The following is a 23,727-nucleotide window of genomic DNA, read 5'->3' as shown; positions in this document are numbered from 1 at the left end:
CCACCCGAGCAAAATGTCACATCAAAAAAACCCCCAGACGGCTGTGATAGTATGCAAATGAAATAAATGGCATGTTGCTGCATCAGTGGAGTCTTCATCTCATCCCGTCAGACACATTACGGCACAATATAAAACACCCAACGCTGACACAGGTGTCATCATAGATGCAAAAATGGCAGCGTTTATGGAATTTAGATACACTCGTTTGTGTGTTTTTGCAAATCTGTATCTCGCTGCGCTGCGTCTTGATGTGACCCGACAGACTAAACTGTGTTTGTTGTTTGTTTTTGTGCTGATAACGGCAAGACGTCTTTCCCCCTCCCTCTCTCTCTCTCTCTCTCTCTTTTTTTTTTTTTTTTTTGTGGGATGCTGATGAGTTATGGCAGCCTGACGTATGTGTGTTTGTGTGTGTGTCGGTTGTGCGCACACCCACATGCAGAGGAAACAAAGGCTGGATGTTGCATTCGCCCTCTTTTCTTGCTGTGTGTGTGTGTGTGTGTGTGTGTGTGTGTGTGTCCTCCCTCCAATTTCCCGATCTGTTTATTTCAATAGTGCGGACTAATCTTTGTTTTCCTTTCAGAGATGTCCTGTCAGCTCTCTTTCTTTCGCTCTCACTTCCTTTTTCTTCTCTCTCTTCCTTGCTCGAACGGGGGAAAAAAACAAACTGCAGCCAAGCGTTCGTCTTTCTTTTGCACTTCACGTTCATCGATTTGTTCTCAGTCAATCGTTGGTGAAAATAGTTGAAAATCTAACAGCGAAAAGATGAAGATGATGCTGTTATATTGAGTCCAATTTGAACGATGTTTAAATGACAGTTATATGAAACATTTTATTGTTTGGCATTTCTGCTTGATAGATGACAACAACACCAATAATACATCTCAGCGGCACTACCATATCTGTGGATAAAAAGCTGAAAATCTAAAAACAAAACCATTGCCATCTACTTGTAATGACGTTGCTTTTGTTGGTAGTTCATTCCTCTACATTGCGGCCACTCTACAGTCTCATCAACGAGGCCCTGATGAAGCAATCACTCTCTCATCAAGCTACACTGACCGACACTCCAGAGGCACTCCTTGGTATGCACAACTGCTGCTTAGAGATCTCTGATTAAATGAGAGCGTCCAGAAGACAAATGTCTTCGCAAGTAGAACGGTGCAGTGAAACAGTGGTCATAAACATTGGCGTACAGTGTGCAGGAGTGTTGGCTCACCAGGTTTTGAGATATCTGGCTCGAGAAACTCTGCAGTTTCTGTTACTATCGATGATGAACAAACCACCCTGGTAATGTGTCATTTGAAATTTCCACTCGCTTCATTGTAATGAGGTGGCGGCATAAATCGAAAACTGAGTGCATAACAACAGTGTCCACACAGTTCAGTAGCTAGAAGTAGGTACAAGAACTGCATTTTGGGTGAACTGACCTGTTCAGTAGAAGCTGTACTGTATGTGACATTTAAAGAGCAAAGCTTTTGTTATTTTCAGTCTAACGCAAAGATATGTATGGGTGACAAAAAGGCATAAATTGGTCATCTATCTTGCGCAATGGTCCCTAAAATTAATGTTGGTCGCCTCCTTAGTTTGTGTTTTTAGAAAAAAAAAAAAAAGATGGCCATATTCCTCTGACCTCTAGAAATCATTTGCATGAATCAATCTGAAGAACTGTGAGTGAAAAAGCAACTCTTTGGAGGAACGTGTATATCGTATCATATTCAAACTGCTCCAAGGGGTCACAAGTAGAAAAGTTTGAGTACCACTGGTCGGTATATTCTCATGCATCAGGGATGTTGTTGGTTTAGATTAGCGATAAGCTTTGGTTGTTATATCAACAAATACCACAATATTTGCCATCATATGCAAAGATTTTCACCACACCGAATATCAAACAGCTGTTATGGCACCTTTGGGCTTTTATTTTGAAAAGAAAATGCACGCTGAGCTGACATGGCAGCGGAGGTGATGTGTGTCTGTGTTTGATGAGGTGCAAATGAGACTGGGCTGGCGGAGGTCACTACAGGTTAATTGCCTGATGTAGCATTTTAAGATACAGACATGGAGGATGTAGTTTAGATGAATGCCAGGTCGCCATTTTGGCAGTATTTTTGGTTTAAAGTAGGAGAAAATGGCGAGCAAAGGTATTTGAATGAGACGAGGTATATTTTTATAGTCATAAGACTATCGTTTATCAGGATATATTGGGACAATATAGTGGCATAAAATTGTGGATGTAGTCGAAGCCTTATTAGTGCTGAGATGTTTCTCCATTTATCTATTTAATGTCAATTAATCAAACAAAAACAAAACGTTTCTGGTTCGTTTCTCACGTGCGAATATCCTTGTTCTTTGATGACAAAATATCCTGACCACTATCTTGAAATTATCTGTTGGAATGGGTGCTGTGTTCTGGCGTTTTATACACTTAAGAATGAATTGATTGTTTAGCCTGTGACTAGAAAACTAATCAACAGATTAGCGTTTCATTCGCTTTTTGACTTGTCTTAACATCACAATAAATGTTTCAACCATCAAACACATCAAAATAGACCACAGTAGACCAAAAAAAACATTTCTGTCCTGTATCTCAACATACACGAGGCTGTTTGCCCAAAAAACGTAATGTCATCCGGCGCACCAAACAAACTCTCTAATGTGCAGAGCCTCAACCGCAATGATGCAAACGCACAGTCAGTGAGCAAATCGATACCGAATGACCTGGAAGATGCTAAGGGCAACTTGTGTGGATCAGTCATCCATAAAGGCCAGATGTTCCTGAGCATGGGGAAGACCCTACAGGTTGTATGAATACCACTGAGTCAGGATGAAGGAAATCCACTGGAGGTTATTGTGCCACCATCCACACTTGATGTCGAGCACCGAGGGGACGGAACAACAACGTACAGTAACACGGTACTATGTCAGTGGATGTAAAAGTGATAGGGACGTCCCTCGTCTCTCTGCCAGAGCACTATTCTGTGTTCGACTAAACGTAGAACAAGTGTTCGTCTACCCAACATAAAAGGCACTATAGCAAGTTCATTGGGTAACATCTGTGCTGGCAGCTGCTACCTTGAGAGCCACTCATGGGGCTTTTAGGGTCTCTGTCATAAAATACTCACATCTATGCCAGGAACACGTTTTACAGCTTAATTACAGTAAATAATGAAGACCCGACTCTCAAGATTAAGGAGACTCTCTTCTGTGTAAAAGACAGCTGGTAACCATGGACACCGCATGCTATCTTGTGGCTGAAGATTCAAATCACTTGCCTCCTGACAGAACCAGTCAGATGATCCAATCAGATGTGATTATATCAGACAGGTTTGATTAAAACATGTTGAATGTATCCCTGAAGTTTGATGTTGGCAATGACAGAAATGTCATCTTGTCACCATCTATGATTAAAAATGTGACCCCACAACTGGATAACATTGACTTTATAATGTATACCATATGTAAGCCTATGAGAAAATTACTCTTCTTCGCACTTGATTTACTATCTCATTTACTGGTTTCCAAATTAGTTAAACAGTCTCAATCCCTAGTTTCAGGTCTTCCTCACTAAAGCATGATGTTCGATTTGTGAGAAATTGTCCCACTTAAAGTAAAATAGACGATAAATCAAGGCACACTCTAGGATGTGAGTACCTTGTAATTGACCAACCTGGTATCACGCCAAACAGTGTGTGACACACACAGTGTCACTGTCCGTGACTGACCGTGTTGGACAACACGGTCACGCCGTCAAAAATTACCAACAACAAACACGATGCATCCGGTTATATTTTCAAAATAGACACCAAAGCTACCTTGGTTATGATAAGGATATGATCATGTTTTCTCTTTATAGTACTCATGCAACTACTTCCTGAAAACAATCACACAGGACTCAAACCCTCAGCCCTCACCATTATTGCCCTCTGCTGGTACTGCACCCTTAAGTGCTTCCAATGTCAGGGCACTCGTAAACTTCTGAAACTCCCTTATGATGTTTTCAACAATCTCAAGCAAACTGGTACATGGGGAGGTCAAGGCAGGGTTGTCAAGTCTGTTATTTTAACAAAAAGTGACCTAACAATGTGGCAACCCTGAAGCTGCAGCACTGGCAGCAAACATTGAATTTGAAGCAGTCAGTGTTTGTAGTTTAAACCTTTCAAACATCACATAATCAAAAAATAAAACCAGCAGGCAAGACATAATGGGCTGAAGGCCAGATTTGGTCAGCCTGCAGGTGAGCGTACACTAATAGAGTAGCTGAATAAAAAAACAAGATGAAAATTGAATTATTAATGAATAAACAGCTAAACAAATGTTGGCTCAAGAGTGTTTTTAGTGGCTTTGTACCAAGCCCCAGCTTGCTGTGCAGTTACGGGCTGATAAAAGACAGATCTTTAAAGATAACGTTTGGACATTTTTGCTGCGGCTTCAAGAAACTCTTGAGTTTTATGGGCAAATCGCTCACTAAAAAGAGGTCAGGATTACAGAATCTCAGGTGAGCCTATTATCGACAGTTGGTTCAAACGGAGTAGCACAAAGCAGCATGGGTCCACATGTGGGGGGTGGGCAGGTGCCATGTTCCTGAGTTTTTTTTAAATTTTCTTGTAACATAAGTATTGTCCTTCCATATAGTAAAAACTAAAAAAAGATCAGATTCTTGTGTCTTTCTGCAGCGAGATTTAGCCTGACACTGCTCATCGCATTCATTTTATGCTGCCTCACTAAGAACGACATAGCTGGATCATCACATTTTATGTTATAATCCTCAGTATTACTTTTTTTTAATCTTGGAAAATGTCCTTTTTATAGGATGCTTCATCTTTGCGTGCTGTGTTTTATTTCTGTCTTAGTCCTTGCTATGCTGGGATCTATAGAAACAGAGAGAATTAATACAATACTCCAAGGACAATTTAACCGTGGGAGATGTGTTAAATATTCATGCGATTTGAATCTGAAGTAGCAACTTTTTAGTTTCGGGAAATTCATCAGCACATCTTGTTTTGCATTGAAATATATTCGGTAAATGGGATCTGAAAAAGAGTTTGGAAACACGATTTCCCCTCTCAAGTTGTCTATGAATAAACATGCACAACAGGAAGCGGAGATGTAACACCTTTTGATGTATCTACATTTTTAATGCTCAACGCCAAAGAATACAGTGAAGGGAGTGTTTGGCAACACTTGAAGGCCTCGCCACATTTAACAAGGTGACTCAAATTGGAGCCAAAAATAGAACGCGCTTCCCCAAAATTAATATATCGTCCAAGAAAGACGTCGGTTGGAAGTTAGCCGGAAAGACTGTGCTCATTTTCAGTCTCAATTATCGGCATTGTGCACTCCAATCTCTCCCTCAGCAGAGCCCTTGACGTGCACATAAAATAAAATTCCCATTACTTACAAACCGCTCGCAGACCGCACTAGTTTTCTCGAGGTTAATTATGTTGGTTATGAGTGGATAATCACTGTGTAATTTTACTCAGGTGTATCTGGCGGGCTGCTTGCTATCATCGCCGTCATTCCCTGGCGAAATGCTTTTACAGCTTGTTCCATAAAACGGCCCGGACACCCAGGGAGTTGGGGGACGAGCACGCGAGGGCAACTGCTGAATTTGTCAGAACGACGTCCTGGGGGTGCGGAATTGCTCCGCAGCGCTGTGGAAAAAGACTCGGAGAGAGGTCAGTAGGAAGCTGCTGCCAAACTAGTCTGCCTTCAGGAAGAGAGAGAGAGAGAGAGAGAGAGAGAGGAGGCAGAGGACGACGCCGAGAAGAGGAGGGGAATAAGCTCACCGGCACGCGTCATAAACTCCACAATGCCGCAGAACGGCAGCGGGGCTCGTCCAAAAAGTCTGGCACTCGCGGGCCCCTGAGAAGCAATTTATTAAACAAAAGCCACCCTTGACACAGTCTCTCCACCTGTCATCTCTCCCCCTGTCCTCCATGACATCCCTCCCACGCTCTCCTTTGTTATCTCTCACCAGACCCGATTCAAAAAAGTGGATGATTAAGGAGAGGGAGAGAGAGATTTTTTTTTTTTTTTAACGTAAAACGAGCACGGAATGACAGAAATCCGAGCTAAAACCCCACAACAAAGATAAACAGAGTAAATCGGATCACGGGGAATAATTGTGGGGTGAAATGTAACGTAATTAGTGGTCTCGGTGGTGACATGCTATAGCCTTGATGATGGCGCGTTGGAGGGCGAGATGATTTTCTGCATCGCGTCCCCAAGGCGCCGTGCTTTTATCAACTTTAAACAGCTTAAGTGATAGCTCGCATACAAATGGCGGCCTATCGAACACCAACCGGCGCCAGAGGCCCCCCCCCCCCGGGGTGACTGCAGCCAAGGTAATGGAGTTGTCTTGATACGCTCGCATGGATCTCCGTGAACGCAACAAACGCGCACCAACATATTGACAGATGAGACAGGCCGCATAATGCGTTGAACAGTACGCGTGGAAATAAATCACATCAGGCTTTTTCTCCGGTTTGCTGCTGCCGTCTGGCTACGGGCGAGAGCAGATAGCGGGTTTTTTTTTTTTTGTTTTTTTTTAATTGATCGACTGTGGCCGCACTCACACGCGGGCTCGTGTACCTGAGCGATTCATTAACATCATGGAAGGGGGATGTAAATCCACTCAAATTAGCTGTTTGGCTTAGATTTTGGCCAACACTTCAGAGCACCTGCTTGCATTCGACTGTGGCGGTGGCACTCACAAATAAATACATTTTAATTTGCGAGTTTAGGTAACTTTTTGTTTTTGATATGTATGACTTTGTTGCATGTTCTGTTTTTCAGCCTTAATCAGGTCCGACAGTCGACAGTGTTTGATACAAAGCCGCAGTTCATCTACCCGTGAAATCACAAAAAAATAGCCAGTTTGAGCACCAGTTGGCCAACGACAATAAACTCAAGTGACGCCTCTTCCTTCTAATAGACGATCTCAGTGATTCTGGGACTTCTCAGGAGTTACCCTCTGGACAGTGGGGTGCTGTTATCTCCAGGGTCTGCTTAGTAGAGAGGACGGAGCTGGAGAATAATCGGATTCAGTAGAAGAGGTGAACTGTGGATGACGCACTTTTTGGCTCGTTGCCGGAGGGGTTGGCAAGCTTATCAACAATGGCGCTCAGTACTAGGACTTGGCCTCTTTTGCTGAAGATTTTTTTTATGATTCATTAGTATTCTGTGGGTCCGATGGATATCATATGAAGGCCTCATTTGGCGCGTGGACCACTAGCTGTCAATTACTGTGTCACAGTCCTTGGTTTCAGTTTTGGTTATTTCCTGTTTTATGTTGAAAGAGACTCTTGTTTTGGTTTGAATCTTCCCGTCTTTGTGTTTGTTCCCACCTTGACTGACTGCCCTGATTAGTTTCACATGTCCCCTCTTCCCTCTGTATTATTCCTTCACTCTTTATCAGTTCATTATTACACCTTGTGTGTCAAACATTCATGACTTTCTCCCTGTGTTGATTCCCTTGTGTTCATTGGACATCCCATTGACTTTTTGGACTTCATATGGATTTGTTTGCCTGTTTTGGACAGCTTGCAAGGTTTTGACCCCTGCCTGCCACGAGCTCCGAGTTTGTACATTCGTTATTATTTGAATTAAATAATTGAACTGCCTCCACTCAGCCACGTGAGTCTGCATCTGGGTTCAATTCCCCGTCCTCCCTGTTCCTCCACGAGTGCTACGTTTCAAACATTTCAAGGCGCTCTCTTCTATCAAGTAGGACTTTTTTCTGAATTATTGTCAAAATTAAGCACCGTTCAAGTTAACATACAACACCAACTGACGCAATAGAGATCAAAGAGGGTGAACACAGCAGTAGGAGCGATATGACTTTTGATTAAGGGCATCAGGGTCAGTATATTCAGCAGAGCTATAAACAGAGGGCACATAAAACTATTTGCACTGTTGATCAGATTGCAGAGCTCCCTTGGTCACACAGATGCAATAAAAAAAAAAGTGCAGTTACACTGTGTGATGGTGTGATTATCACTGCAGATAGCCTGCTTCACCTTTCTAGTGTCTGCCATCAAAAATAGAAAGATGACACTGTTATGTGCGCATATATTTGTTATGGGTAATGAAAGGAAGGCAAAGGTGATCCAGTGCCACATTGGGATGGATGTAGTTGGGATCTGAATCCAAATGATGCAGGGAATTGGCCCTTACTGTGACCGGGAGCCATCAAAATGTAGATCTGATCCATGTCATTGCACGATGCATGTACAGTAAGGTGAGTGCCATTACATACGTGCATGGACAGCCCCCTCTAGTGAACATGGAGAAACAGGGCTCTGCAGCAGGATTGAGGGCAGCCCAGGGTCACACTCATGAATATTTCCTTGTGCGCGTGTGGCGGACGGAGGGGGAAAGATAATGAAAGGTTTTTGCAAACGGTGCGCATGGCTTCAACCCGAGGGAACTCATCTGATAGTCCAATAAAAGGAAAAAAAAAAGATTGAAAACAAATACAGAGAACACCTTATTGGAAATGTTAAACTTGCAGTAGGGGAGTCAGCTGTGTTTTCTGCTCTGGATACCAGCAACCTCGCCTCACTGGAAACAGCAGCTCGTAATTAGCTCTTTTCACAGCTCAGGTGTGTGTCTTTCCATCCGTGCCGACGGCATGAGAAGAGAGACTTGGAATAGCCCCCCCTCCCAAATCCTTTGTCGTTTTTTTTTTTTTTTCCATCCATGTGTCGCTGTACAGTCGTGGTGGTCTGAACGACTGAGTCAGCTACAGGTGGCAAACAACAATGTCAGACTCCTCGCCGTCTACTATGAGCCATCACGGTGAGATGATCTGAGGTGGACCCCTTGTTTTTATTTCAGGGTTCACGGCAGTTTGTTCAGTGGGGGCGAAAGGGGAATTGACAGTGATGTATTGACAGAAGCCACCTCTCTCTTTTTTTTTTTTAATCCTGGCTTGCCCTCCTTCTCCCTCTCCCAGCCTACTCTACTTCCCTTCGCCTTGTTTACTCCAGTTTTTAACCGAGCCTATTTTTACCCCCTCGCCCACAGGGCATATTCAAATACAGAGCTGCAACTGGGTGTCTCCCTCACGACCCCAATGCCTTGCACTCACACCGGCGCTCTCTGTGGCGAAAGCAATCTGCTGCTCCCCCCCTTTTTTTGTGTGTGTTGGAATGAAAGCGTGTGTGCCCATTTGTTTTTTCTGTCAGGGCGTAATGCTACCTCATTTAAGACGTTTTCCAGTTTGTTGGGTTAAATGGACCTTTTTAAATGTCGCTGCTCGACACATTAACGCGAGAACCCCTGACTGTTCCTTTCCAAGTGGGTCTGGGAAGAAAAGTGGCAGATGCAATTGACGCTCCAGTTCTTCTTTTACAAGTGCTAATAGGTTTTTGTTTTGACTTTATCCCACACAACTGTCCAGACAGGTTACATCTTATTAACCATGGGACTTGTCTGTGCAGGGGATCCAACTATCCCCTAAAATCCCAAGACGCCCCGATGCAAAATGTGGGTGATCTGTTGTGTGATTTGAGGGGCTAGGGAGGCAGGAGGAAGGGGGGTGTCACAGGCTGGGATCTTACCGTCGGGGTTGGAGCAGATGAAGACCCGGACGCTGCGGCCGGTGGGGACGTTGTGCGGCGGCAGGGCGCCGACGTTGCCGCTGATGGCCGCCCTGCGTAGCGCCGACTCCCGCGGGCAGGGCTGCCTGCTCCCCACTCCCGACGGCCACATGGGGGGCGACTTCCAGCGTGGCTGTACACACAAACACACATACATACACACACACACAAGGCACAGAAGGGGGGGGGGGGGCAGGTTAGCGCGGCCGGAGGCGGTGGGTGGGTTGCGCACAGGCGGGCACATGGACAGACGTGCATGCTTTTTCTTTTTTGCGCCCTGATCCATCCACACACTCACACACACACATGGGGCGTTAAGGCATGGAGCTGCTCATAATGGCTTTTTTTTTTTTTTTTTTAAATTTAATGCCAACTTTTAGACACATTTTTCCAAAGTGTGTTTTAAATAACTGCTCCACGCTTTCTTGCAAAACGATTGCGGAGGGATTTATTTTTTTTCTTTTACGCGTCAATAATCTGCCTCTCCATCCTCCGTTCTAACGCCCATGTCTCACACACGCACGCACACACGCACACACACGCACACACACACACACACACACACACACACACACACACACACACACACACACACACACACACACCAATCAAGTTACGATGCGTCCTCCAGATGTTCTCCAAACACAGGGATGAGATCTGTTTCTGTCATTGCATTCGTGTGGTAGGGAGGGATAATAATAGGATATTACGCACAGCCTTACTACCGTCATGGTGCATGCGTAATTTTTGGTATACATGTCCTTGGGGCGCATTCATGGATTGGCATGCCACTGTGGGACACAAAAAAGACAAGACAAACAGAAAAAAACAAAACAAAACAAAAAAACGAGACAACACAAAACTATGAATTTTAGACGAGCAAGAGGCAAGCATCAGTCGCGTTTCCCACCCCAGAGAAGATGCTTGTGAGGGCGAATAACCGCTACGAAAAGGTTATTCCGCCGGGAGCAGATGTCAAAGTCGCTGGTTTTCCCGGAGTTGGTCTATCCTGAAATCTTTGTTTCAAAGACGGAAAACCTCGAAAAAGACGACAACAACAACAAAAACAAAAAAAGAGGGGGCGAGGGGAAAGTTGGGTAGTCCAATACAGAACACTCAAATTAAAAAAGAAAAAAAAAATCCTTCGCAAACAAGACAACTATAAGCACCGGTGAGGCGCCGCATCCACAGAGAGGACCTGACTACCAGTTAGTGATGCTGGGAGACAGAGGCACAACAACAGGACACTTCTTGTTGCTCACATTCATTCGCTTCATTTCGCGGCTTCCGAGGATATCCAAGCGTCGAGGACGGAAAAGGGAGGATAAAAACGCCCATCAGAGTCGCTGTGACCGAGAGACGACGCCGGGAGACGGTAAAACGGACGCCGTGTGTCGGAGCGCTCCCCTTGGCATCCTGCTGTCTCCGCGAGCCGACCGAGCTCTGAGAGACGGAGAGGCTGTGAAGCCCGGGAAAATAGAAGCACTACTACCGGCTGGCCTTTTCAAAATAAAACACCTATTTAAACACGCGTTGCTACAACCTCAACTTGCAGCAAGCGACATTTTTTTTCCCCCAGACAAATCCTTATTTTGTACGTTAAACTACAATGTACGTGTGTTTTTACAGCCGACAGCTGCGTATACTCACAGAGCTAGCTCGTCCCAAGAATTTGCGCTTTTACGTTGAAAGCTAAATGTGTAATCCCGGTCGGACTCTTCCTCTTTCAGCAGGACTTGACGGAGGTGATGGAGGAGCTGTGGATGCTCTCCCTCCCCTGTCTGAGTCCTGTCCTCTCTTCTGCTCTGCGATGGGAGGACTGGTGCTCACCCAGTCTCTAATAAAATCGCGCTGGACCGCGATGTCAGCAGTGTGCCGTGTCGTTAATGACGTTACCAGCTACTCCTACCAGTAATGAGCGAAGCAGAAGTAACGGGAAAAGGTCCAACCTACCATTTCCCAACCCCCAAACATAGTTTTTCACCATACAGTCGGCTGCACTACTAAAGTTTATATATATATATATATATATATATATATATATATATATATATATATATATATATATATATATATATATATATATATATATATATATATATATATATATATTATATATATATATATATATATATATATATATATATATAATAATTAATAAATGTGTTCACTCTCCAGAGAATTTTTACACCTAAATAAACATTTTGTGGCACTGCGAACTAGGTCAGCTAAAATTTTAAAAAGGCAAAGTTAATCTAACCTTTACTAGCTTGTCACTATCGTTTGTGTTTGGCAAGTTAAGCTAATGCTAACTCGCTTAACGGTATTGTTAATGCTTTGCGATTTTGCCTCTAGTTGGGTTCTTTCATGCGAAGAGCCGTAAGAACTTGTGTGGTTCTATGAAAATGTGTCTGAAAACAGAAATTGATTTGCTTTTTTGATTAAAGTAATGCACATTCCGACACTTTTGTAATACAAGCTATAAGGAGAAATAGCAAATGCTATTTTTTCCAAATAACAGCCAGTTCCCAGACTTTTTTCAAAAGAGTGGTCATAACAACTTGCTCCTCTATAATTTTTTTAAAAAGAAATTGGCTTATTTTTAATAATTAAAAAGTATAATGCAATATTTTCTTAATTCTAAGTAAATGGAATATTAACTAGCTTAATGCTATTGTTCCTTATTGGGAATTTTTCATCTAGCTCCCAAATTTTCTCTCACAAGAGGAGTCACAACATCTTGCTCCTCTATAAAACATTCTCGTGTTTTTTCTTTTGACAAAAGTAACATATTGTGCAATATTTTTGTAATGCTAGCTTAAATGAAAAATGGCAAAGTTAAGCTAACACTAACTAGCTTAATGCTGTCACTTCTTGGCAATTTTCAAAGGGTATAGCTTGCTCCTTTATGAAAGTATGTGAGAAAGAAAATGTCTTATTTTGATAAAAATGACATGTAATGCAACATTTTTTGCAATGCCAGCTAAAATAAGAAATAGCAAAGCTAAGCTCAGGTAAACGAACTTAACGCTATTGTTCCTGCGCGGCAATCATCCATGTAGCTCCCAGAGTTTCTTTTCACAGGAGAAGTTAAAACAACTTGCTTCTCTATTAAAAGTTTTTGAGAACAGGAATTGCCTTACTTTTAATGTAAGGAGTGCGTGATGTGTTACTTCTTTGGTTGGTCTAACAGCTACCTAAAGGTCTTTAGCCGGCGGATGGGGTTAGAAGCAGCAGCAGCCCCAGAGGAGAAGGACTACGAGGGGGGGAGGAGGAGTTTGAATTAATTGCTTTATCGATAAATGTACCTCTGCTCTGCAGCCTCTGGTTATTCGCGCTAGAAGTTTAAGTGCATTGGATTTGTACTAAACGGAATTGATTACTGTGCTCTTCTTGTGAGAGGGAAACGCTGAACCATATATTTCCACCCCCCTCGCAGTCTCAGCCTCAGTGTTTGGAGGGCAGCAGCAAGCATTTCTCTGAATCTGATGAAGAGAGTGTGTCTGTCACCTGAACTTTAACTTCAGACTGCGCTAATGCTTTTAAGTTATGATCACATAAAAGAAGAATCAAGCCTATAGATTTATTAAAGACCTTGGCTAATGTCTTATATAAGACTCTTGGCATCTTACTGATGAAAATAAGATTTTTTTTTAAACATCACTTATATTATTTTTGAGAGCCACATCCATAATCTTTTCACATATCCAGATCTTGGACCATGAATACAAAGAAAAGGAAAGGGAAAAACTTCTTCTTCTGTGGAGAGACATGGACGTCGTTTGCAAGTGCTATGTAACAGTTTATCTGATCGTTCCAAGTCAATAAACTGCATAAATGATGACTGATCATTGCAAGAGGCTAAATATCTTGCTGCTATTTCACATTTCATTCCCCAAATCATAGGCAGCTATTGCACCAAATGCACTAAGATATTCAAACAGAACTTATCTAACTTGTTCCTGGCACACTGCAAAGTCTAGAGGACACATTACCATGACTACAAACTCCAAATTTAACCCATTATTTACGTAAGATGAGATAATTAGGCGCTAGATGACTTACTGTTCTGCTGCAGGTCTTGAGGACGATTCTGGGGCTCTGCAGGCTCGTGCCGACCCATTTAAGGCAGCCTGCGGGGCCACCGGCTCACACCAGAACAAAATTCACTCCGGAAAAGCTCAAATGGAGCACCGGGGACTGGAGCCTTGTTCCCAACAGTGTTATGACCTTTCTTTACTTGATTGTTCCGCTCCCTCACATAATCCCCAGTCAGTTAATCATGAGTGCACCTGCACTGGATTAATGCGCCGCAGTCTTGCGAGAGGATGCACTTTACACAGCGTGTTGGCGTGATGTGATGTGGCAGGCGAAAAGTGTGTTTTTGCATGTGCGAGCAGGGCCGCTGCAAGACTTTCTGTGCCCGGTGGAAGTAGCTCAGGAGGCCTTAAAACAGTAAAGATTTACAATCCATGGCATGTCCAGCCCCCCTCCTACCCCCTTAAATCATTTAGCATCCTCGATTTGGTGCACCTTATTGTGGGCGAACACCTTCGGGTTCAGCGTTTGTGCATTCGAGCATGTTTACAGTAATTGCAAGTGGTCGGTTTTATTGGCATGGATACACGTGTGTGTGTGTGTGTGTGCACGCTTGCCCATCTCCCCCCCTCAAACCCTGGACTGCTCTAAGCGACTGTGATTCACTGTGGTGACAAGATGCGATGTGTCACCTGGGAGACACATGGACACAAAGGACCGACACGAGCTGTTCACTTGGCAAACGTCGGCACACACACACACACACACACACACACACACACACACACACACACACACACACACACACGTTTTACGCACACAAACACCAACTTCACAAATGGCTGGTGATGGATGGCTGCCTCTGCAAAACAGCTGGAGAAGTATGGAGGGTGTGGGAGTCACGGAAGACAGTTGGGAATGCCTATTTCTGTGTGCTACCCATTGGTACCACTACATTAACTCCTAAATTGCGATGCCCATTCTCGACTGGATGTCTCTATTAAGCTGACCAAGAAATCCAGGGTGTGCATTCAGCACTTACCTTTTGAGTTTTAAGGTGAAACTCTCGCCAAAATGCAACCTAGGCTGTATTTGTGAATGTATATGAGTCAGACCTTCGTGTAAATGCATAATTACGACAAAAGAGGCACTTTTAAGAATTACCCTAGCTTCGTTTTTGAGCGAGCTAATTTTAAATGGAGTGCGGCCACTCTTATGCTAGCATCAAAATCGCTATTTTTAGCAACAGAACAAAACAGAAAAGAGATTAAATAAGGAAATATGATGAATAAAGGCAGCTGAAGTCTTGAGTTCATTTGTGTACCTAATATTATTTTCATGTCATTTTTGAGAGTTCATCATATTTTTGTTTAGCAACAGAATTCAAATATTATATTGAAAATACACAATACTGTGTGACAGCTTTAAAGGGGCTCTGTGGAACTTTTGTGTTGTGCTGGTAGTCTGTTGTTAGTTTACGTGAGTGGACTCCATTTCTTAGCTAGCGTTAGCTACTGTTCTGTTAGTGGAGTGGTGACAGGCACTGGGATCGTGCATTAAATCACATCCCTTGGAGTGTTGTGGAAAATCCGACTCAGGTCCTTCAAAATGTCCAGCAGCATTAAAAAACATGAACGAATCATCCACAGGCTTGTACAGGCAACTTGGGGGAAGGAGAAGGTCTCATTTTTTTATGTCACTTTAGAGTGAAAGCATGGTGTTGCTGAGGCTGGTGGGAATCTTGCAGGTTTTTTTGGCATTGGACAAGTCGAAATACTTACCTGATGATGGTGCTAGATTAAAAATCAGGGGCTCACCAAAGCCCTTACAATTTATCCCCGGGGGAGATGAATGCGGATGGAAAACATAAAGATGTTTATTACCTCATTGCACTGGTTACCCAAGGTTTTTAGAATTGAGTGATTGCAATTATTATTATCTTATTATTATCATACGTGATGCCCCAAATGTCAACCTTATCTTGGCACTGGAGAAAAAGTAATAGGATCACCAAAGTCAGCGAGATTCATCCTCTGGGGACCATGAATGCCCATCCATTAGCCGTTGAGATACTCATGGGGTGGACTGATAGACTTCCAGCAGAAAAACCTGGCTAAAAACACACGTTCGAGCCATCTTCCTTCAGCACGTCCTTGAATCCCAACCCCAGCTCCAGGGACACCGCTCTAGTGCGAACGTGCACCCCGACCCCACTTCATTTCTCTCCTCTCGTCTTCATTCCCGTAGAGATTTGAAAGAATTTGTATTGGCTAGAACATCACTGATTGCCTGTTTTTAATCACAGGTCGCTTCGAAAGCTACCTATCGCCACCGTGACATTCTCACACCCACGTCTTGTTTGCCTCGAAAGAAAAAGCCCCTTTTTAATAAAATCATTTGCATGTTCAGGTTTGTCAGTGGTGTATGAATAATTGGGTCATTTTCTGATTTCCCGACTTCCATTTCAAGCCTGTATAAGGAACAGATGCTGCTTACCAATTTATTTATGCAAAGTAGATTAGCTTAGGCACCTTGCAAATCATCGGGTTCATTCATCAGTGAAAAATCTACACGGTCGATAAACAAGAGCAGCTCCTGCTGCTTTGACGTCGACGCGTCAAAGCGATTCGGACACTCTTTAGCATTCAGATTTTTCCACGAACGCTTCCGCCCTTCTCAAGAAATATTAACAGTATTGACATTCACAAGTCCGACACTACTCTTCTAACAAAACCCGGGAGGTGTATGTGCCATAACTAATTCAAAACCCAGCAGCGCAGGCTTATGAGGACTCAGACATAATCCTGCTATTAGCCGAGACAGGATTCCAATCACAGCTCTACACCGGGTTCCTCTCGCTCTTTCGGCAGCAAAAACACAGGATTATGAGGTGACAGGCAACCTTCTCGCCCCAACTGTATGTGGGATCAGCGCAAACACAAACACGCCGCACAAAACAGGTGTCAGCGACGCCGCTGGTCGGGTCACAGGAAAGTCAAACGGCAAGTAAACACCAGGCTTTCGTCTTGATATTTGTGGGACATCACTGTTATGATACACACTGATAAAGGAAAAAACATTGGATGCGTGCAATAGTTAGCTCACAATATGGACAGAATTACTGACTCTGCATATGCGTGTATTTTATTTAGAGGCGAGGATCTCAACTGGGCTCACAATTTTATTTTTTCGATTATGTTATTTTCTTAATTATTGCACAAAGCTACTTCTTCCATAATTCAGTACAAGCGGTGAGATAAATCAAAATTTCCTTTTTGACTTTCCTTTCAATAATCACACCACAATGTTCCACAAAAAAAGCAGAACCTTTTCAATACCAGTATCTGTGAGAAAACCTCACCAAAATATTACCAAAACATGTAAGCTTCAGGTGAAAACGGCAAACATGCTAAGTGCGCTAACTGTTGCTACTCAAAGCGTGTTTCTCCTCCACTTTCAAAACATGTGGGTTACTTTTTTGTTGTTTAAGTAACGTAAGCTTAACTTTCACTCATGATTCAAAGCATTATAGCAATGACAACAACATTACTGTCCACAAGTGTATAATGCTAGCCTATGTGAGGCTAACGCACATGCTAATGTTTGGAGGTTTAGCGGGTGCGTTCACCATGTTCGCCAATTTACTTTAGCTCATCGAGCTAGTGTGCTAACATTGTTAACTGGCGCTTAACACAGAGCACAGCTTAGGCTGATGGGAATATTGTGTCAGGTATTTGGCCCAAGTGTGAGACAAAAAAGTCACCCAGAAATGGTGCTAAAGTTACGGGTGCTCGCTTGTTCATGAGTCTGAAAATGGGCATAAAGTTTGAACTACATTTTTATCAGCGAACTAGCGTCTAGTATGCTGTTGAAGTAATCTCGACAGAGACACTTAATCCTTGCTGCTCACTCATCTGAAGTCCCTCTGAACGGACTATCAGCCAAATATCTGTAGCCAAAATATAGAATATTAAAGAATTCATGCCAGACTCCGACAGACTTTCGCACAACATGTACAAATCTCCTCCCACTTCTCCCGCTAACTTCCCCTCCGAGTGTGAATCCCCCACCACAACAAGCATCGGCCAAGACGCCGCAGTTATATTTGGTCGCTGGGAGCGCGAGATGAATGTCATTGCTACCTTTGTGCCAAACCAAATCCTCGGTGACAGCCGCCGAGTTATTTGTGGCGCGCGTCAACCGTGGCGCTTTTCATCACTCACCAATTAGCCCGGTTTTGTTTGTGCTCCCACTGTGACCTTTGGTGAGTAATTGATTTGAATCTATGTTTTCGTTTCGTTCAAGTGGGTGATAGTGAAGGTGAAGTGATTGCGAAACGGACTTAACCAAACAGGAACATGAGGCACGAAGCAAAAGCGTGAATACCGCCCTTGTGTACAGAACAGGCGTGCACGTAAGCGCACACCCACACACACAGAAAACACAGAGTACACATAGGAACACCCACAGTGAGGAAAGCATTACATTTAGCTCTTGTGTAGTATTCCAACAGAAATCAACACTTTAGTCGAAGCATGCTGGTCTCGCCTACAGTGTAATCGACCTGATTTGATTGCTGGAAAATGTCAACTTCCACTTGACGTGTTGGCGTTGTCAGAGTCATGATTACGTAAGAGAAAGGGCGTTGTTCGGGGTAGGACGACTCATCTCCAGCTGTCAGCTTAATGCCGGCTGACAGGTCCTAGTAGTGCACCTGTCCTTCAAAAGTAATAACATAATTAAACTGTAAATTACATGTTTATTCAACTTTTTCTCATAAAATGAATATTATTCTCAATGTCATGTTTATTTTCCTACAGTCACGACTTTTCCTCTTTATAAACTTTATTCTAATCTTGGTATTTTTCTTTGAGAAATTACAATTTTACAGGAGCATTTTTCTTCAGGGTGTCATGACTTTTTTACTTTGAAAGGTACAACTTTATTCTAATAACTTTTTCTCAGATAATTACTTGGGTCTCACAATATCACAAGTTTTCCTCTTAGAATAAAACTTACCTCTGGGGCGCCGTTCAACTCAGTTGGTGTCCCATGTGCAGAGGCTTTGTGCCCCCCCCTCATTTCCTATCACATCTTCAGCTGTTCTATCAATAAAGCTGATGAAAGGCCGAAAAAATATTTTAAAAAATAAAACTGTCTTCTAATGTCATGACACTTGTTTGAATGCTGAATGCTGCTAGTAATTAACTTTTTTTCCTGACATTTTTTCTCACAATTACACAGTTTTCCTTTAAAATGACAACTTTTATTCTCATATCATCGGGACTTTTCTCACAGTATCATAACATTTTTCTCATATCATGACGCTTCCTCAGAAAATGACTTTATAGGCCAACTATTTCCCAACAGCATCACAACACTATTCTCGTATCATGCTTTCTTTCTGTTTTTTGTCGTAAAATTACAATCAAATTGAATTATCATAACTTCTTACTTAGAAAATTGAAACTTTATTCTCACAATATCCTGGCATGGTTTTGCATGAAACAACATTTCTATCATATGACTTTTTTCGAACAGTACAACTTCATTGTCATATCTTGACTTTTTCTCAAACACTTCATACTGATAATATCATTACTTCTTTTATCACAATATTGTATTGTAATTTTTCTGCTAAAAGTGGAACTTTATTAATTCATTATTACGAAATCACAACTTAATTCTTAAAATGTGTGTTATTATAAGATTTTTTTCTTTTAGTTTTATCTTTTTTTCCCTCATAAAATAAAATGTTTCTTTCCTCTTTCATATCATGATGTTAGCACAATGATTCAGTGTAACCTTGCTGTCACAATAACATGACCTTTTCTCAGAAAATAACATCAATACCTTTTTCTTGGAAGGTCACAACTTTAATCCGAGAATATCGGCACATTTTTCTCACAATTCTACAACGTTGCTCTTAGTCAAGGGGGGTTTTTAAGTCTACGTCTGCTTCCAAGTATAAAAAAAAAAAATCTCACGTTCAACACATGCAGACATGGCACTGGCACTGAAAACTCCACATCTGCTACAAGGTGCCAAAATAAGTGCTCGGCGTTAACGTCTCTGCATATTTCTTCATGGAGGGTTTGTACTCTGCAGCGATGTGAAGAAACTCTTAACGTTCCATTTTGCTTGCATTACACAGGAGCTCCCGTGACAGCAGTGCTAATTGGGCCTGGTTTCTCTGTACTTCTTCCAGTTTGCACTGCGAAGGAGACGGCGAGGGGAAGGGGAGGGGCTCGCTCCTATTTCCTCATTAGATCGCACTTTACCGAGATGCCACCCGGAGAGGACTGGGCTGCCATCTCTCCTGTGCTTCACATTCCTGGGATCAGTCTGGGGAAGGGGAAAAAAAAAGCTAAGGTGTGTTCCTGCGTGAGAGGAGGAGTGAAACACTGCTTGTTCCAAAACCAAAAAAAAGTGGCAAACTGACTCGAAACACAACAGAAGAGTGTGTGAGGCAACCGCGAGGAAATGTAGCATCAATAATGTAAAAAATGTAGTTGCTATTTCTCTCCCCCGCAATTTGAACTGTCGGGCTGCCAAGTGGGGAGTAATGGCAGTAATGGCCACATATCTGCTCGTACGTTAAAAAAAAAAGAATACAAAAGCTGCTCGGGCCTTCGTCGACCTGCTTCCTTTAACCTTAACAATCGCGTAATTGCTTATTAGAGACCTACGGTGTGCGGTGTTTCAGTCGTCTCATCCGCAGCCAGCTTGCTTTCACCGTTGCGTTGCATTATTTATGCACAAAAATAGCGGAGGAAACACGGCTGCTTAGGCACGTCAGATTCAATACGGGGCTCCGGCTTCAATGCCGTGCGTTCGCTCTCGGGAGCTGCGGTCACGCGATGCGTTGTGTGCTAACCGGCCTCAGCGCGGAGGCTCGCGGAAGGGCACGCTGGCCAAAAAAGAGCACAAGCAATTAGGAGGGCAAATTGCACACGCGGAGAAAGCGGCAGATGGCGGGGCGACAATTCGAACGGCGGCAAACAAAATCGCCCAGAGTATAGAGGGATCCATAATCTTTACAGGTCCTCTGCTGTGTTCAGCGAGCAGATCCTGTCACATGCCGCGTGACATCCAAAGATTCATCGGACCCCCCCCCCCCCCCTCCGCCGATGCTCCCGCCGACAAAAAAACAACACATCTTGCTGGACTCAAGACGAGGAAGGAATATAGGAGCTCAAACGGAAGCCTCTCCGGCACTTAGCTCAGCGCTGGAAGGCTTACAGAGCAGAAGCGTGACAGCAGCATGGCCGTAACCTATTGTCGCATTAATCTAAAGATGATGGGTAGCCCTACTAATTCTCCGCTCTTGTCTCATGGGATTAATATGATGTCAGGACGGGAAATATGACCCGCCATCTGCTGATAATTAGTCATGTCGGATGCTGCGCGGGGTTGACTTCGGAAAGAGAAGTCCGGCGGTTTTACCGGTGCTGCTGTCTCTCATTGAAGCTTCGATGGCACAATACTCGCAAAACAGTGCCGTTATGTTTTGAAGATGTCAGGCGAACACAATCAGCATTTGCATGACTTTGATTCCTTTGGCGCGTCCTGTGAGCCCCTTTTTACAGGCTAGAAACAACTGTTAGAAGGGATGTGTGGCAAATATAGCAGCATGAAGGGTCTACAGAATTGGTCGTATGAAATCAACAATTCAAAAAGCATATAAAGAAGCAACAACTATGATTGGGGATATCGGATTACTCAATTTAATAGGGGCGATACCCCACAAAGGTATACGTACGCGAACTGTAATGTTTTGATTGTGATTTTGGGTTTTCTGCTTGCCAACTTCTTATTTTCCATTCCAATTTGGTAAGTTTTTAGGAGAACGGCAAATCCAGTTTTGGATCAGCCCACAGTACACTAACGTACAAACACCTGTGACACAATGAAGGTGTCCAGTTACGCTGTGTCGTAGTTATTTCCTCTTTTTTTATTTTGAAGTTCTGTCCTCGTGTGCCATGTTCTGCCGTTCATTTCCTCCCTTTGTCTGTTTTCCCGTCCTTTTCCCTCCTCACCTGTGCTCAAGCAGTCAATCACATCCCAAGCCTAACCCTCAGATAATCAGAAGTGATAAGAAGTGGCCATAGTACAAAACCTTTAAAAACCGGTTAGATCAGCAGCCTTACAAACACTGGAACTGCTGTCTTTATGCGTAGCGTGCACCTCATACTCATGTCAAATATATGTAGCGCGCTGTAGTGCCATCAAGCTGATTTTATGTGATGAATCCTCCATTGTTGTTTGATCCTTTCACTCGCGGCGCTGATGACAGAAGGTATAAACTGGAATGTACGGCGTATCGGAGACATCTGGGGATGTGCCTCCGCTGTGACGAGTCTCCATATGTTTGTCTTGGAAGCCTTCAACGCTCATACGTTTTTGTTTTTTTTTTCTTTTCTTCCTGAAGATGCCCAACCCCCCCATCCGCTTGCAAATGACTTGTGCGTATGTGCATTTAAGTGCATGTGTGCACAGGTAGCTGTAATGTTTCAGCAATAAGCAGACAAGAGAGTCGGAGGGAGGCGGCGGGGGGGAAATGCTGCTTGAGTCCATCATGCTTGAAACCCCCCCCCGCCATTTCTCCTTCTGTGGGAAAACAGTTTGTTTTTAGTGTCTTCCTAGCCATGCTGTCTTCTTTAAAGCACAAAAGCAGTATTTATAGCAGTAGCACAGATTTGGTTTTGGATCTGATTCGCCACTTGGGAATTGAGGTTAAATAACGTGGAGTCGCAGTTTTGTCAAAACACAAGATAAACCGGCCTTTTGGGACCAACGGTTGGTGGCTTTGAATTCATCTTCTACATGCTTGTCTATTAAACGTCTCCTTAATTAGAGCTGTATTGTAATTATCGGGTGGATGGATACTCGGTGACAGTGTTGGTGTGCGAACGACACTGCGGTTTATTATGAGGCGGTCGTAAGCGGCAACCAGATAATACGGATTCAACTCACGGCCAGTCACATGGGGGTGATAGATGTGGTCGTGTGTGTGTGTGTGTGTGTTGCTCTAATAATTCCCCTCATCCCTGGCGGTAAACATCCCCTGTTCGTGTCTCTCGACTCCCGCGATCCGCCCGGTCGAAGAGCCCGAGAGCAGATGAGGCGTCTGAATTATGTGGCAACCTGCAGGAATTCAAATGAGTGTCAGAGGTCACGATAACAAGATTCGCGGCGTGGATCATTTTCTCGCCGCAGGCGCGCGGAGGGTTTTATGTCGAACCCTCCTACAAATTCCAAACGTGTGAATAAAAAACGATCTCGTGGAGCTCTCATTTTGTATGATTCTCAAGGAATGAGAGGGCGCTGACATAGAATTCTCTCACATCGGTGGACAGGTGTCAGTTAAAGTCTGGCCTCTGACTTGACACAATGCCCACCGCATGCATCCGTGAGACCCCAAACAGCGGCTACTGAATGCCAATACACTCTATGTTCTCACACTGGAAGTTAAAATTCAGAAGATATTCAAAAACTACCACCAGAATGTGAAGAAACACCACTTCTGATGTTTTGTAACATCTATGTGTTTTGTTGCAGAGATGGCTTCTGAAGTATGCGCGCTAACAATCTAGTCTCAGCTTGTCCGTTGTCATTATAGAGTTGAGAGTTCTGATCAATCTACAAGTCGCAAAAGTTAGAGGGGTTTGTAACCAAAGTGGGCCAATTAAGACGGACTACAGAGTAGACGAGTCTCCGTGTTCGACATGCAAACATTTCATGTCCATGACAACCTCTGTGGTATCATTTAGCCACTTGTTGGCTAAATGCCACCTGTAGATCTGAACTTTGACGCTCAATTTACCCTTCTGGCATCATTTCTGAAAGATCCTGTCTAATACTGTAGTACAAAGAGCAAGAAAAGTCCAAATCAGGGGTGGCTGCGTTGGACCTTTCCCAAGGTTTGTGTCCAGGTGTCATCACTTGACCCTACTCTTGCAAAGTTAGCTCTTAGAAAATAACGCAGAACTTTGTTTTCACTTCGGCTCTGACCATTTAGGTGAAATAAAGGGACAGTTGAGGTGATCTTTGTACAAAAAAAGCAGAACCCGACACAGTGCGTCTGATT

At 43.4% G+C, this 23,727-nt stretch overlaps 2 protein-coding genes across 4 annotated transcripts in view; one reads left to right on the top strand and one right to left on the bottom strand.

The window, feature by feature from the left end:
- The window catches only part of LOC119026792 (NACHT and WD repeat domain-containing protein 2), a 51,656-nt gene extending 40,262 nt beyond the window's left edge, over positions 1-11,394 (bottom strand). Inside the window, exons 1-2 of one of the 3 annotated variants that reach the window (XM_037111322.1) lie at positions 11,250-11,394; positions 9,561-9,732 (exon numbers count right to left, since the gene is read on the bottom strand). In XM_037111322.1, coding sequence (XP_036967217.1) covers positions 9,561-9,711 — 151 coding nt within the window. In that variant the 5' untranslated portion in view covers positions 9,712-9,732; positions 11,250-11,394. The other 2 variants (XM_037111321.1, XM_037111323.1) reach the window with 2 other exon arrangements.
- Positions 1-23,727, top strand: part of LOC119026796 — a 106,287-nt gene that overhangs the window by 935 nt on the left and 81,625 nt on the right. The gene's annotated exons all lie outside the window — the stretch shown is intronic.

This window comes from Acanthopagrus latus, chromosome 10 (genome assembly GCF_904848185.1).
Source record: "Acanthopagrus latus isolate v.2019 chromosome 10, fAcaLat1.1, whole genome shotgun sequence".
Taxonomy (NCBI): domain Eukaryota; kingdom Metazoa; phylum Chordata; class Actinopteri; order Spariformes; family Sparidae; genus Acanthopagrus; species Acanthopagrus latus.
Note: the sequence above shows the minus strand (reverse complement) of the source record. Positions and strands in the feature narration are given on the sequence as shown.